Source organism: Pogona vitticeps, chromosome 6, assembly GCF_051106095.1.
Source record: "Pogona vitticeps strain Pit_001003342236 chromosome 6, PviZW2.1, whole genome shotgun sequence".
NCBI lineage: Eukaryota > Metazoa > Chordata > Lepidosauria > Squamata > Agamidae > Pogona > Pogona vitticeps.
The window spans coordinates 17,911,797-17,929,035 of record NC_135788.1 but is presented as its reverse complement, the minus strand read 5'-3'; the positions used below and the strand labels follow the sequence as shown (position 1 = coordinate 17,929,035).

The window sequence follows — 17,239 nt, the reverse complement described above, 5'->3', positions numbered from 1 at the left end:
CTATGGAAAACGTGTGCAGAGGACACTGAAGTAGACAGAATACAATACAGTTGCTCAGACTGAAAGGAGTGGCTGTTGAGTTGTTTTATACAACATTAACTATGCTGAGACATTGATGGAAATTGTAGTGCAAAACATCTAAAGTGTGCCAGATTCAGATGGCTGTTATACAGTAACTGGGCTTTTGGGCAGTGTAGCCAGAACAGGGCAAAAGCATGTCAAAAGAGCAAGGAGCCACTGGGCGACAAAACAACAGAGGATTGCTGTTTAGTCATTAAGTCGTGTCCGACTCTTCGTGGCCCCATAGACCAAAGCACGCCAGGCCTTCCTGTCTTCTGCTGCCTCCCGGAGTTTGGTCACATTCATGTTGGTAGCTTTGATGACAATTGTCCAGGCATCTCGTCCCCTTTCCAGGGGACTCTTCAGAGTCTCCTCCAGCACCACAGTTCAAAAGCATCAATTCTTCGGCAGTCAGCCTTCATTATGGTCCAGCTCTCACTTCCGTACATCGCTACTGGAAAAACCATAGCTTTGACTATGCGGATTTTTGTTGGCAAGGTGATGTCTCTGCTTTTTAAGATGCTGTCTAGGTTTGTCATCACTTTCCTCCCAAGAAGCAGGCGTCTTTTAATTTTGTGGCTGCAGTCCCCATCTGCAGTGATCATGGAGCCCAAGAAAGTAATATCTGTCACTGCCTCCATATCTTCCCCTTCTATTTGCCAGGTGGTGATGGGCCCAGTGGTCATGATCTTCATCATCAGAGGATACAAGTGCAAAAATACTAAGTTACATGATATTTTAATATGGAGCAGGTAACCAGTAACCGCCATCAGCCAAAATGCATCCTCCAGCAGTCACACATACACGCAATTCAATTATTTTTTTCCCAAAAGCTTCTTGTGCTCTGTAGGGAGAAGGCAGTTTTGCCATGTTTTGAATGGCCCTCGCATCCCAATTGTTAAATTTAAACAAAAAAACCACCTGTTGGGCCCAGAGGCCCCAAAAGAGGTTGCTTGGTTTCTTAAAAACTGATTTGTCTAAGGCAAGGAAAAGGGACGTGTGGGTCACAGGACCAGACAGGCCCCTCCGAAGATCCACAGATGGGATTGCTTGGCTCTGGACCTCTGGAGATTGCTCACCCCTGTCCTAAGGCTTTGGTGTCATTTGAAGGCTTCGTCCATACATCAATAACTTGACTAGAGGCTTGTTTCAAGATGAACAGCTGACTTTAATGGCTCTGGCCCAAGCAGGTGGGCGTTGTGCATAACCAGCTCTCTCAGCCACCATTTGCAACTGGAAGGGTTGCTGTAAAACCTGCTGCACCAGACGGACCTGGAAGTAAAACAAACCTGTGTGTCACTTCTATGAAAAAGGAACAAAGCATCAGCAGCTATGCTGCACAGTTTATTGAGTCTATGCTTGGTCTCTTCACCAAGAATGTCATCCTGAGCATAAAATGTACAGTGCAAAATCAATGCTCTACCTCGGAAAAGTCATTCCTTTCAGCCTTCTGGGCAGCTGACTCTGCCATCCAATTTCTCAGCACATACCTTGGATTAATACCTGCAACCAAAAAGAAAATGCATACAGTATATAAAAACGGGCAGGGGCTTTTCCACAGAGATTATGTGCATTCAAGTAGATTTCCTCTACACTGATATAAGAAAATAATTAAGGATTTTAAAGAACTGAAAGGTAACAAGAACAAAAACACAAGCTTATATCCCACAGTTCATTAGTTTTCCATTGTCTGAATACTAGAGATTTAAGCACCATGCTGCCTGCACTGGCACAACACAATTGGCTTTTACACTGGTAAGAGGGGGCAGAACTGTCCTGAATCTGAAATGTACTTTTAAAAAGTGATGATTTATTATTAGATCTTTGCATCTTCCAACTCTGGTGACATTCTTCTTAAAGTTGCAAAATTACCTGTCCTCACATGGGTTGGAACAGCCTTGTGTCTGACACGCTGAAACCTTCAGGCAAAATTATGGGAGTGTCAAGAGTCGGACACATTGGGCTTGCATGGCCTAAGGGGTGCTGGGAGCCCTACACATCCCTGCACTATGGCCTATTTTGAGCCATATACATTAGGAGCTTAATAATGCTGTCCCTTGGCTTGTAAGTCTTTTGTTGTTAAACCACCACCCCCGGGTCTGCTTAAGTATGCTTAAGTCCTGCAGCTACTAAGTAAAGGTAAAGGTTCCCCTTGACATTTAGTCCAGTCGTGTCCGATCCTAGAGGGTGGTGCTCATCCCCATTCCCAAGGCATAGAGCCAGCATTTGTCCGAAGACAGTTTCCGTGGTCACGTGGCCAGCGCGACTAGACACGGAACGCCGTTACCTTCCCACTGAGGTGGTACCTATTTAACTACTCGCATTTACATGGTTTCAAACTGCTAGGTTGGCAGGAGCTGGGACAAGTGATGGGAGCTCACTCTGTCGCGTGGATTCAATCTTATGACTGCTGGTCTTCTGACCCTGCAGCAAAGAGGCTTCTGTGGTTTAACCCGCAGCACCACCACATCCCACTTGCAGCTACTTATCTATCTGTCTATCTATCTGTCTGTCTGTCTATCTATCTATCTAAATTATTGTACTTATACCCTGCCTATCTAGTTGAACAACCACTCTAGGCGGCTACTTAGCAATAGATAAAAGAAGAATCTAAAAGAGTGGTTGGATAAAACTGAAGTTTTACCTACTTCAGGCTTCCAGTTTTTCTACTGGTGAACCAGCTGCCTACAGGAATCCCACAAGCTGGGTGGGAGAGGAGTAGCACTCCCTTCTTCTGTCCCCAGTAACTAGTATTCGGAGAGCTGGTGCCGCAAATCCTGGAACATCATTGTTGGCAGCCACCAACAAGCGGATCCTCCAGCAATTTGTCAAATCTCTATTTGAAGCCATCTAAGCTGATGGCCATCACAGCATGTACATAATTTTGTTGTGTGACCATGGGGGTGTCTTGATTTTTTTTTCCTGTTTCCTCTTAATTCATTTGTGTTAATGGACAGAATCCTCTTTCCCTACCCAGCTGTGAAAATGTGGCTGCACAAGTGATGGTAGCTGTTTTCTTGTGGTTAGTCATGTGCTCAATGTTTCCCATTGCACAATTGACTATGTGTCCATCCTACGGGCAACCTGGGACACACACAAAACACTTCCACAAATGCCTTTACACATGTAGAAAACAGCAATAGGATTTTGGCCAAGGCTCCATCTTTCATACTTTGGGAAAAAGATATAATACAGATTTGATAAAACTGGGCCATTAAAAAGCTGATGAAGTAAAAGAATACTTTTTTTAAAAAAAGTGGACAAGCATAAGAAATTCCAATTACGGCACAACTGTTCGGACATAATGAGAGCAGGAAAGCATAGATAAAAGGCATCTAAAAATATCTTTAAAATTGTCAAAAATAGTTCAAATACTTTTATATAAAAAAGCAACTTCAAGATGAACCAAGCAAAGTGGATTAAAATACCAGCTATCAATTGTTCCCCCAAATAAACCAATTTAAAATGATGACATTAAGATGAATGTTATAACATCATATGCCCCTAATGTGGAATGAGAACTCAATGGCAGTTACAAGGCAGCACTTCTGCCAAATTAATGTCATTAATATATACCTGACAGAGCTTGCTAAATCAGCCATACGGACCCCTTTGAAAATTGGAGCAGCAGAGTACAAACTTTGGGGATGAAAGGCAACTGTGCTTTTTGAGCATCCAACTGGCCATCATATTCAGAGATTAATGCACTGTTGCAACATCAATGTGGCTGCACAAAGCTTTGCTTTTCAAAGCTAACACCCCAAATATTTGTTACATGCCGATATTCATGGAGGTGATCTGTCGTTTGTTTGTTTTAATCCAACAGCTCTTAATATAGATAGTGTCCTAGGCCCTGGGAATGCAAGTTAGAAGGAGCTCTTTTGTACAGCGTAAGATCACAGATCCATCCAGTAGGGAACAGCTCTCCAAAGTCTCAGAAATAAGTCTTTTTCCAACCACGTTCCTAAGATCTTTTAACCCATGTGAAAATTTACAGCTGAAACTTTAATGTGTGGTCTACCATAGAATCATGACTCCACCCTTTCTTTCATTTATAAGAGTTGCTTTCCCCCTCTCCCCACATTCACCATATACTTCAGGAACTTCAAGGAGTTGGTTGTGTAATTTTTCTGCCTCGTTCATGAAATTAAAACAACAACAACATAGATTTCTGGAACAATTCATAATAAGCAAAAGGGTATGCTCCATTTTCACTTTCTCATTCCAGTACATGGCAAATACTGCCTATCATTCATAATTTATCCATATTTTTCATATAATTTCTTTGCACCTTCCAGTAATGTGGCAACTTAGTTACTATTACTATTACTATTACTATTACTATTACTATTACTATTACTATTACTACTACTACTACTATTATTATTATTATTATTATTATTATTATTATTATTATTATTATTATTATTATTATTATTATTATTATTATTAAACAAGACAGTGTTCCACATATGTTTAAACCAGTTATTTACAGGTGACTGTTTATTTCCACTTCATTCTTATAGCCATCTTGGCAGCAACATGTAAATATGAAACAAGTTTGATATCTGATCCATTAATCCTCATGGTATGTTTTATTTTATGGATCATGATGTCCATTCCAACCTATGGCAACCTTAGCAGGGTTTCCAAGGCAAGTAGATAGTTAAGGATTTGTTTTATGGTTTCCATTGTCAAACGGGGATTTGAACTCACATCTCATGAGTCCTGGTCCAACACGCTACCCACTACACTACACTGGTTACCAATGATTACTTAACACGTGACGTTTTCTCCATAGATGTAAAGGCGTTAGAAGGTTTACTGTCAGTGTGAGAAGATGCCAGTGGCTCTTATTTTGCTGTTCACACCCATGTTTAGAAGCCCAGTGTAATCTTATGGTGTTAATTAAATCCACTGCAAAAGACAGATCAGTTCTACGCAAGGGATGGGCTTTGGAAGTTTTGGACACAGAAACACTCTTGATTCAACTCACTGGTCATTCTTCTCCTTCGCTCAGAGTCAGAATCTCCTGTATTCCTGTATAGTACACATATAAAAAGAGACAGAATTGTAACATTCCATTTGCATTTCATGTTTTCTACAGTCACTCTAGGCTGCTGTCAACATTGTGATCTTGGTTTAATAGATCATAGTTTATTAAACAGAATGAACATCAAGCCTGTGCATTTCCTGCTCCCTGGATCCCTCCCTCCACTATAATTTTGATGCTCCTATGGCACACTTGCTTTAAATCTCATTCCCACTTATACCTGAATGGGAAATCTGTGGTTTAACTTTGGTTTATTAAGCACGATACAAAATTAAGCAGGAGCTGATCATAGTAAAACATGGTTTACAAAGCTAAGACTGTCTCACAAAGGAAAATAAACTCATGTATCATTCTTTCACAGCAAACTGGGTAAGAAATTTAGCAAATACACTTACTTGCTATTTTGTCTTATCTTTAAACCCTTTTTTCTCCAAGACATTCATTGTTCATGACATATTCTGACTTAAATTTATATGGATACAAGAATATTGTATTTATCATTCAGGCTTCACAGTGGCTGGGTCAAGTTTTAGATTATATTATTCATTACTAGAAACCTGCACATCTCAGAATGTGCCTGCAGCATCAACCTATTCATCCAGACATCTCAGGGAACATATTAAAAGTTCTAACAATTAAAACACAAGGCATTAACTGTTGATCACACATGTAAAGGCATTCTGGGAAAAAAAATTATGATTTCTGTGAGCAAATATGCTCAAAATAGTAAATCTGAGCAAAGTGCAGTGGTGCCTCGCAAGACAATGTTAATTCGTTCCGCAAAAAGCGTCGTCTTGTGAAAACATCGTCTTGTGAAATACGGTTCCCCACTGGAATGCTTGAAATCTATTTAATGCGTTCCAATGGGGAAAAAATCAACGTCTTGCGAAAATCGTCCATAGAAAACATCTTGCGAAGCACCACAGCAATCGCAAAAACCAATTGTCTTGCGGATTAATCGTCCCACAAGGCAATCGTCTTGCGAGGCACCACTGTATTGACTAAACATTGATATGAAGAGTGTCTTTCCTATATACAGAATATGTTGTAATGATGATACAGAACAAAAGTATCTGCTCAACAAAACTTAAGAATGTACAGTGCTACCTCGACTTACGAACGTAATCCGTATTGGAATGGCGTTTGTACGTCGAAAAGTTTGTAAGTCAAGGCAAGATTTCCCATAGAAATGCATTGAAAACCATTTAATCTGTTCAGGCTGTTTTTCGTTTGTATGTTGAGGCGCTGTTTGTAAGTAGAGGCATTAGTTCCCATAGGAACGAATGCAAAGCCGGTTAATCCGTACTCTACCACTAGGAGGAGATTTTTATTTTATTTTTTCTTCTTTTGACCTAAGATGAACTTAGGTCAAAAAAAGGGCAGGAAAGGTTTTCTTTTTGTTCGCAAGTTGAGGCTCTGTTTGCAAGTTGAAGCAACATTTTGCCAATGAAGCCGTTCGTAACTCGAAACGTTCACAAGTGGAGACATTCGTAAATTGAGGTGCCACTGTAGCTGTCCTAAGAGTGAGTAAAGACCACTGATGCAGCTTTCTAACACAGAATTTAACACAGGAGTCTTACCCAGCCCTGTTTAGAAATTCAGAAACACAACAGATTCTGGCAAAAATGAGCCCCTGGGGAACAATCTTACATATTCTGCACTAACTCTCTGCCCATTCTACACTCTCCAAAATAAGCATATTTGCACATAATCGGATAACTTGATTTGGAACACCTTGGACAGGTTTTGTGTATTCTTGTTGAAAGGTACAGAGAACAACAGATGGAATGACCTGAGGCAATCATTCAGTGATGAATAGGAACTGGTACAAAACCACTGAAGTGTCCTTTCTTTTCAACTACTGTACTTTCAACAATATACAGCTACTTTTAAAGAACTGGACCATACTATTAATATAGGATGGGATGGGGAATATGTGGCCTTCCAGATGTTCTTAGACCATAGCTCTCACCACCTACCTCTACTAGCTATGCTGGCTAGTGTGGATAGGAATTAAAGTCCAGCATCATCTAGATCAGTGGTCCCCAACCTTGGGCTTCCAGATGTTCTTGGACTACTACTCCCAGAAGCCTTCACCACCACTTCTGCTGGCCAGGATTTTTGGGAGTTAAAGTTCAAGAACATCTGGAGGCCCAAGGTTGGAGATCACTGTTCTAGAAGGCCACATACTGAAAGACTCCTCTCATCCGGGACATCAGCTCTTTAAATTATTACCATCGGGAAGGAGATTTAGGGTATTGAAAGCAAGGACAAGCAGATTCAAGAACAGCTTTTACCCAAGTGCAGTACTGAGTTTAAATGCGGGGTCATAAGTTTTTGGTGGAATTTTAATTGCTGGGAGAAACGGGGTATTTATATTTGTATGGTGAGTGTTGTGTATATTTTTAACTCTTTTTTTGTAGTGGTGTTGTCCAGTTTTACCTTGGGAAGAGCACCTCATTTCGTTGCACCCACTTGTGAGTGCAATGACAAATAAATTTCTTATGTCTTATGTCTTATATTCTCTAACCCTGACAGAGAACAAGCAAATGTTTGAGAGTTCTAGGAGTGTCCTGTAAATATTTACACACGGCTGGAGCTCCTGATGAAGTCTTGGTTATGAACAACTGAACACACACCCAGCACATCATCAGATCACTCCAACACCTTCTCCAGCTGGAGTTCCATGCGCATAAAAATGAACAGAATTCTAGTCATTTTCTCTAAATATTATACAAAAACAAATTGAGCCTCCGTAAAAATATCTGGAATTAATACTAAGGGAAGTCAGTGAGATTAGTTTTACTCTTTAGCTAATATGTATATGCAGTCACTCATATGCCATCAAGTCAGAACTGACGTATATTTACCCTAATAGGTATGTGAGATATTTAAAGAGTGGTTTTACCAGTCCTCACCTTCTAGCAAATTGCCATGACCAAGCAGGCAGCTGAACTCAGGTCTCCTGAGTCCTACTTTATCACTCTACAACACACAGGGTACATTAACGCAATTATTAACTTACTTTTTCAGTCTTGAGAGATACATAGCCACCCAGTTGGAAAAGAACCTGTGTTTAGCTATATCCTGCAAAGCCCAGAATTCCTGTATGGAAATAATTAATTGCATGCTATTAACTCATACCATAATGAAATGCAAGTAACTTTATGATTTATGGATGCCACAGTGCAGTGATAAACTTATTCATAAGTATTTCTGGTAATTTATAACAATACGGAGCAGTACTGAATAGTAATTTATAACAACTATATATCTACAATCTTCAAGAGGCCAAGAGTCTGCATTAGTGTGGTCTAGTTGTTAAACCAGCCAGACAACTCTTTTGTTTCCCTTTCGATCACCTACCCATGGGGCACATCGGGGAGAAAGAAAATAGGCGTGTGTGCCCAAATCATGCAAGCAGTTTTGCACTTTGGAAGCAAAACACCCACCAGCAAACATAGGACCTTCCCAATCTTTTATTTGTTCAAACAAAGAAGTTCGGGGGGGGGGGAAGAAACCAGCACTCAGAACGGAGGAGCATTAAACAGGAAAAGAATTTTGAATGTTTTTTCCTGCTTAACATTTTCCTCTGCAATCTCTCTCAGCACCACATTTCTCCCTTAACCACTGATGAAGTCAAAGCATCCAGTGAGAGGTGTAGGAAAAGCCATGGGAGGACAAGGGCTCAAGTAACATCCTGCCCAAAACATGTGGTTTGCAAAGGTGCAGATATGTGCATGCACACAAAAATACTCGCACACCTTGCTTATGAACACAGACTGATGAATTTCTACTCTTTGTATGTGAAGATCTAGGACCAGCTGCCCTGAAGAGTCATTTTTCTTCTGTCCAACAGCTGTAAAGAAATCCTCCACAACCTTTCCATCCCTTTGCATGATCACAATGAGGGCTTAAAGTGAGAACAGGAATGCATGCAGGTATCCATTCCCTACAACAGCCATTCTCAACCCTTTTTTTTTTTTGCCACAGACCTTTTAGGAACTCTTCTCAGATTTAAGGCCCCCATCAGACAAAGATACAACATGAACAGGTATCTTTCAGAGACCTCTCACAGTTTTCAGTTGTGGCCCCCTTCATATGTGCCAGGGCCTCTAAGGCATCATGTCCCCCCCCATCGATTACAGCTGCCCTAAACCATCCTGTGCCTCAGTGTCAGAGACCTTTGTATGTTAAATGCAAACGTCTGGACAAAGTTTTGTAACTACTTTCGGTAAATGTGGTTGCAGAACTCCATGATCGGGAACCCTGTCTTATTCAGGATGAAAGCCTGAACACAAGCTTCATTATTGCTGACATTCTCAACGTGAAACAAAACAGAGGGAAGTGGTACAACTGCTGGGGGCAAAAGTACAAATGGGAAACTGAGTCTCAAGATGCATAAAAATATTGGCAATGCAGATTTCCTTAAAATTAAAAAGCTCAGGCTTTTTTTTTTTACCTCTTTCCAAATTACTTCTTATCCAGCCGGGAGATAAATGCTTTAATTGCTTTCTTCATAGAGTGTAAAGTCAAGGCTTATCCAGGAAAACTTAATTGTTTAATTCAGACCAAAGGCTATTCATTTCAAAAGTCAGATGAAGTGCAAATAGCTAACAGTTTCATTTTTAACAGAACAGTCCAAATCAACATGACTCAGTTTCTTGAAGACACTGGAAAGGTTTTGTAGGTTTTAAAATTTGTTGGAACATTTTTAGATTAAACCTTCCAGAATCTCCCAGTCAGCACATAGCTTTTCTAAGCTCTGGTTTGTCCATGGCTTGAATACACTGGCCTTGCTACTCAACATTTTAATTTTACATCCCTATGTTGGTTCCAGGCTGATTTATAACACATCAAAAAGAAAGGGTAGTTATAACTCTTGCCACCTATTCTGAAAAGACCTCCCTAATTCCTTGTTACACCCTCCCCCAATATTACCTATGGATTGGTAAAATTTCTCATTATCAATGCATTTGAGTATGGAATGTCAGAACATTCAAGTATACGAGGTGCAGACCAAGTAAATTCCAATGATGCAACGGATTTTTCAAACAAAATTATTCTTTCTACGTCAGATCTTTTGGAACTCAAAACAGGAATGAACCAAACACCAGTGTATTTTTCTGTAGTAGACTGAAAAGCAAACTCTACTTGTCCTGTGGAGGTATGAAAATATATACAGGACTGATACTACAATCCTACTTACAGTGGGGTCTCTACTTAAGAACTTAATCCGTATTGGAAGGTGGTTCTCAAGTTGAAAAGTTCTTATGTTGAATCTGCATTTCCCATAGGAATGCATTGAAAACCATTTAATCCGTATCTGCTCTTTTCCGTCCATAGAAACTACAGTGGAACCTCTACTTCAGAACTTAATCCATTTTGGAATGGCGTTCTTAAGTTGAAACGTTCTTAAGTTGAAGCAAAATTTCCCATAGGAATGGAATGAAAACCAATTAATCCGTTCTGGCTGTTTTTTTGTTATGTAGAGGTGCGTTCGTACATTGAAGCATTAGTTCCCATAGGAACTAATGCAAAGCTGGTTAATACGTACTCTACCACTAGGGGGAGAATTTTTTTAAAACCTAAGATGACCTAAGGTTAAAAAAAGAGCAGGAAAGTTTTTTTTTCCTGTTCTTATCTTGGATTTCTGTTCTCAAGTAGAAGCAAAATTTAGCAAATGGAGCTGCTCTTAAGTTGGATTGTTCTTAAGTAGGGACGTTCTTAAGTAGAGACCCCACTGTAGTCTAAAGCTGAGCAAGTCCCATTTCATTCTATATGATGAAATCATGAGCAGATATGTGTAAGCATTGCACAATATTTTACAACCCCTTAAGGCTTAGGTCAGAATCTTTAGTTCCACTTAACATCTTGGCTTGCTCTTGCAGAGGTTCCATGCGCACAAGGAGATGCTGGCTGCTTCCTTAGACAAGGTCCAAAACAGTTGAACTGTTCATGCAACAGACTGCTGCATGGATGACTCATCTGTACAGGACCTTGGCCTTAGAAATTACCATAGGCAGGCTCATGAAGGGAAAACCATGACTTTTATAACTATATATGGTTTCCATCTGCCTTTGTCCAGAAAGAATAGTACTGTATTTCACTGTTCCAGGAAGGGCTGCCAGTTCCCTTGAAAATAGTTATCAATGTTTATGGATGGTAGGAAAACAATTACTTTTTCCGATATGAAATGGATATGGAGAAAGAGAAGCAGTCTCCCTTGCTTAACTGATAGATAAAATCAGTATATAAGCCTTACAGCTGACGATTTGCTACATGTTATATAGAGTAGCAAAATACGGTAGCAAGGGATCAGAAGCCGCAGAGTTAGGCAAACAGTGTTTTCCCCCTTTTCTTTTCTAGGTCTCCATGCAGATAAGTACTCATGCTTACTTCGTTCTCTACTTCAGATTACTGCCTACTTCTTTCTCCATCTCACTGAGACAGAGAGAAAGAGACCTGTATATACAACAGGCAGCTCTAGGGCTTTGTATAATCAAGCTTAGTGATTCTCCCTTCTCTCTCCCCGCTCTTTCTTCCTCTGTGGTGTGTACAGCAGGACATCTCCCCATATCCATGGGAGATGGGTTCCAAGCCTTCCAGCAGATGCTGAAAAATACAGAGCATGGTCTCTGGCTCTCCCTAGTGGCCAGTTCTTGTAACTCCATCATAAAGATATACTGTATTGGAATTTTTCATTTAATATTTTAAATATTTTCAGTCCGTGGACCAGTGAATCAGTGGATACTGATCAAACTATTCTTAATGGGTTTTCTTAAGAAATAAGAAATTAAATTGGGAAATTTCTTTTTTTGATTGCCTTTAGAGTGATAACTTCTTCCCAAGTGTCACAGTCTCTGTACTAGAGGCTGCTGCACTCTGCAAACATAAATGTCAAACCTACTTAAGCAAGCTTGAAACTGGTCTGTGTCTCCAACATAACCACACACATAATAGTGAAAATACTGTATTTTCTCGAAATAAGAAACAAGGATTTGGAAGCTGGCCTGTAGATCTATTGTCTGTTGTAGATCTATTCAAGTGGAAAAACAGCTCATCTTGGCAGAAATAGTATTTCCTGCATAGAAAGATGGGTTTATTTATGATTCTTTCAACATTGCTCTGGATTTTGGCCATTGATTTTCCCTGGAAAGAAATAAGAACAATCTACGGGAGAACATAACTTGCCACTGGCAAATTGTTTGCACACAAGAGGTAGGAACGTTTTAGCAGTGCAGGATATTACATCTGGCATCTGAAAACACATTTGGGACTCAGCCCCACGCTTGTGGTTTTCTTTAAATTAAACAGTCCTTCTTGGCTGCTACTGACAACAGTGATTTTGTTCAACTGCTCAAACAAAACATATAAATAAAATACTCTGTCTTGCTGATAGCAAACATGTCGGACTATGTCTAGATGCAATCTTAAGGTAATGATGTAATGCCAGACTTATGTGAATCTACACATTCTGTATTCACAGAGCATGACTACATTTCCTAGAGAATTCTGGGAGTGTGTCTTGGAAGCTCAAAGGATGTTGTACGCAACACTATATCCTTTCCTACTTAAGCTATGCACTTTATGGTGAGGTGTGATGGGTATAATCATGAGAAATGTATTATACTGTATAATGGTTAGAGTTAGCCATGCCATACTGGCTGAACGATACTCAAAGATGTGGTCCAGAAAGGTAGCTAAACGTTTCAATCTCTGCAGAAGACTGTTTGGACTATATAAAACCGAACTGTCCCACAAAGGTACCAAAATACCCATGTGGCCAAAAAACGGTGGGTTTCCAAAAAGCAGGAAGCTATCTTATTCTTGCTAATAGTAAGAATGCCTGCAGATTTTATCTGGCATGGCTGTGAATGTATGCATGTCTGTGGACCAGGTCACCTGAATTGAGACAGGGTACACCACTGCCTGAACATGAATACAGTGGTGCCCCACATAGCAATGTTAATCCATTCCAGGATTAACGTCGCTATCTGGATTCGTTGCTATGAGGGGGGGAACCCCATAGGAACGCATTAAACTCCGTTTAGTGCATTCCTATTGGGGAAAAACTCACCGCTATGCGGGGAATCCTCCATCCGGCCACCATTTTCGCCACCCGGTAAGCAAGGGCAGGGCGCAAAAATGCTGTGGGTGGCCATTTTGTTGACCCGGCGGCCATTTTGGAACCACCAAACAGCTGTTCCCAAAACATCGCAATGCGGTGTTTTGCCTATTAAAACATTGCAATGCGACCGCATTAGTGATCGCAAAAAATGCATCGTTATGTGGATTTGTCGTTAAACGATACGCTCGTTAAGCGAGGCACCACTGCTGGACAGGCCCTCTGATGTGTCCTATCAGAGAGAACAATATACTATATGGAAATGTGGGAAAGGGCTTTCTTTCCCACATTTCCACATAGTTGTAGACTGGCCTCTCCACGGAGGCCCATATGGTGCTGACACTGGGCTAATTTTGAGTGAAGTCAGTCTCATTACTTCATCAAAGGACAATAGGATCATGGCTGCTGAGTCTGGAATAGTGTACATGCTTTTTCACTGTTTTAACCTGTTTTGAATAATTTAACACGGTTCTAAACTGTACATAGTTTTAAATTATTTGATTATTGGTAACCTTTTCGGTCTTCTGATACAGGAAACAAATACATGAAGAAATATATAAATAAGGGATCAATTCAAGCTCATCTTCTCAATGGAGAGGGGTATCACTTTATGGAATCAAGGTGGGTTAACAAAAAATATGCTCTCAAAACCATATAATTTTTGTAATGGTTGTCAAGCGGTTGCTTGTAATGCAAGTAACTCTCCCCCACCCCACCCCAAATTCTGAGCTGGTCTTGGAAATCTGTCAGATTCCTGCATGCTTTGTCGCCATGGAAACAGAGATGGGAAAAGATCCACAACAGAGCTGGCAAGCTGATGGACTAAAGTCAGCCATCCTTTTCTTCTAAAAACAAACAGAGAAGACCCAGTATCCAACCCGTTCTGCCTATAATTTCAATGTTAGTGTGCAAGCAGTCCTACTTTTGCAATTTAAACTTATAGGAAATAAGATGAATCTCTCTCAGTGTTATTGTCATGTAAAGACAATTCACATATTATCAAATACAAACCTCAGTACCTGAGGAATGCTGAGGTCCTTCAGCTGGTCTTGTGAAATCTCACTGAGATGTCGAAAGGTCATTGTGAAGTCTGCCTCTGTATCTTCCATGAGCTAATAAATATTGTCAGAGTTACGAGTTAGCTTTGGGTACTTTGTCAAAATACAATTCAAATATTTAACTGAAGAAAGAAACTCACTTTTAGAAGGAACGCAATCAAATAGTCATCATCCTCACTGTTGCCAAGGAGACCTAATTTTGCTTTGAACAGACCTGTAAAGCTGAAATCCAATGGAAAAAAATTAACATAAACTTGGAAAGATCGGGTAATACTTTAAACACTAATTGATCAAAGATGGCAACTACATACCATTTATAATATTGCTCAGGAAATTCCTCAAGTATCTGAGAAGCACTGTTAAAGGAAGATGTGGAACGTTTTAGCAAAAAACAATTAAAAATTCATAGATTAGTATGGTGGCGCTGCGGGCTAAACCGCAGAAGCCTCTGTGCTGCAAGGTCAGAAGACTAGCTGTCGTGAGATCGAATCCACGCAACAGAGTGAACTCCCGTCGCTTGTCCCAGCTCCTGCCAACCTAGCAGTTCGAAAATATGCAAAATGCAAAAATGCGAGTAGATAAATAGGTACCACCTGGGTGGGAAGGTAAACGGCGTTCCGTGTCTAGTCACGCTGGCCACGTGACCATGGAGGATTGTCTGCAGACAAACTCTAGCTCTGTGGGTTGGAAATGGAGATGAGCACCGCCGCCTAGAGTCGGACACAACTGGACAAATTGTCAAGCAGAACCTTTACCTTTTACAGTACCTTGTAATTCATCTTGATAAATCAAAACTGGTTCATGCACTGTCAGTCTAAAAAAGAACAGGCCACTATGCAGCTGAATTCTGTCTTTTTAGTCTGTACAATTTCCAAGTAACACAACAGATGTGTTCTCAAAACTTTCAGAATTCATACTGTTCAGACCAAAACTCAACTTAATCCTAGGCAAATGAAAATTCCCTTTGCTGCACTTGCATAGGATTATAGCACTGAGCTTGGGTTGTTCATACAACCCACCTTTTACATAATATTGTTCTTGTGCTAACTTTAAAAATGTGTATCTGCTAGTACAGTGGGCCTTGTGCATGCACAATATTACTGCTGGACAGAGAATTCTATCACTTTTATTTAACCAATGAAACACTGAGATTAGAAGTTCTTGCATACATAATTTAGAAGTTACCAAACTGTGTGGCTTATCTACATCGCCTTGTTGTAACATCTTTGTGAATAAACCTATTCACTGTTAGAAGCCAAACAGCAAGACAAAATCCAAGGGAGTTACTGAGCTGGTTCAGAACCACATTCTAAAAAGCTAAAAAGACCATCAGTAATGAGCATCCGCCTGCATGCTCCTCCACCATGCTCTGGTAGCAGGATTTTCAGTCTTATGGTTTATATTCCCGTAAATAAATATTAAGCCAACACTTTCTTTTTCCAAACACATAAGGAAAAAATGTAGCCTACAATGACCAAACTAGAATAGGTGAAATTGGTACACAAGGACAGGAAACAAAAACAGGGCGAAAAGGGGAGCAATTGGTCCCAATTCTTTTTCTTGGCTTACCAAACGAACAATGTATTAAGCCGGAGATGTTAAATCCGAGCAGCCCAATTGTCTTTTGTCAATCCACTGCAATTTCATATTCATTGGAACGTGGATCACACAATGCAGAATTGATCCTATCCTGAGGAATTCCCACAATAACTAGCAAATCACTGATACGGGAGCAACTACTCCCTGCTTCTTATCCCAATCTGTTACATCTAATTTCTCTCTCTCTGAACTATGATCCCTAACATTTGGGATCCCCTCAAAACCTGTGCTGAATATATGTGACAGTTTTGCTGTTTTGCCAGTTGAACCCTGTGCTTCACAGAGTCACCTTTCCCCATATCTATGGCTAAACTGTGGGATATCTAAGGATTTCCTCCAGAAGGCTATTTTAGCAGGGTTAAAAACTGACTTTCTAAACTCCATTCAGAAGTATAATATGTAGACCAGTGGTTCCCAACCTTCAGTCCCCCCCAGATATTTTTGAACTAAAACTCCCACAAGCCTCCACCACTAGTTGTGTTGGTCAGGATTTCTGGGAGTTGTAGTTCAAGAACATCTATGGACCCAAGGTTGGAAACCACTCGGGTAGACTCATGACAAGCCTCGTTACATGTGTTGGGGCCATGTTTTTCTCCCTTTATTTCTTTAAAAAAAGTCGATGTAGTATTATAGATGAAAGGATTATCTTCCAAGCATATCTTCTGTGAAGATACAGTTGCCCAAAGAAATACCATTTCTCCACCTGATCCTCAAAATCACAAGCTTTCCTGGACAATCTCAGTAGGCAAAACTGCCTTCTGGATATTCCTTGATTGCTGAAATTACTCTTTTTTTACTTTTAGTTGGGCAAACAGTAGCAGTACCAAGGCCAACTGTATGGACCCCCTCCCCACACACATCCATTCTTCTGTATACAGAGTTCGCAACACTCATTTGTACTAAGTCAGACCTCTCTCCCTCTCTATGTCTCTGACATTCTCTTTTTGCAAGCAGATTTTTTTATTTCCAAAATAATTTCAGGCAAACCATCCCCTCCACATACTCTTCTTCTTGCACACATGATCATTCAACCATATATCATCTCACTAGTTCTTTTAAGCGTGAAGACATTTTAAAGGATTACTTACAGCTGCTTTTGCCTGGCATCCAGTACAGGATTTAAAGCCTCCAAAAGCTTGTTCATATTAAACATTCCAACATTTGCCTGGTTTCCTATTTTATATCGTTTTTCGTCATCAGATGTGTTTGGGACAAAGTCTGAAACAAAAATGGCATTTCTGTAGAACAGATTACAGTATACAGAATCAACCACCAATTTAAAAATATTTAAGGATCCTCATTCTTCAGGCTGACACCAATTAATAAGTCTTTTAGGCACCA

General features: G+C 40.2%; 1 protein-coding gene across 8 annotated transcripts in view; it reads right to left on the bottom strand.

The window, feature by feature from the left end:
• Positions 1 to 69: 69 nt before the first annotated feature.
• LOC110083104 (protein nucleotidyltransferase YdiU) overlaps positions 70 to 17,239 on the bottom strand; it is a 36,730-nt gene continuing 19,560 nt past the window's right edge. For 4 of the 8 annotated variants that reach the window (XM_020801270.3, XM_078378625.1, XM_078378624.1 and 1 more), the window contains 8 exons: positions 16,987 to 17,116; positions 14,611 to 14,655; positions 14,440 to 14,521; positions 14,261 to 14,353; positions 8,139 to 8,218; positions 5,057 to 5,100; positions 1,484 to 1,563; positions 70 to 1,332 (listed from right to left, as the gene is read on the bottom strand). In XM_020801270.3, the coding sequence (XP_020656929.2) occupies positions 1,210 to 1,332; positions 1,484 to 1,563; positions 5,057 to 5,100; positions 8,139 to 8,218; positions 14,261 to 14,353; positions 14,440 to 14,521; positions 14,611 to 14,655; positions 16,987 to 17,116 (677 nt within the window). In that variant the 3' untranslated portion in view covers positions 70 to 1,209. Of the gene's footprint in view, positions 1,333 to 1,483; positions 1,564 to 5,056; positions 5,101 to 8,138; positions 8,219 to 14,252; positions 14,354 to 14,439; positions 14,522 to 14,610; positions 14,656 to 16,986; positions 17,117 to 17,239 lie in introns of those variants that run through there. The other 4 variants (XM_020801296.3, XR_012088238.2, XR_012088239.2 and 1 more) reach the window with 4 other exon arrangements.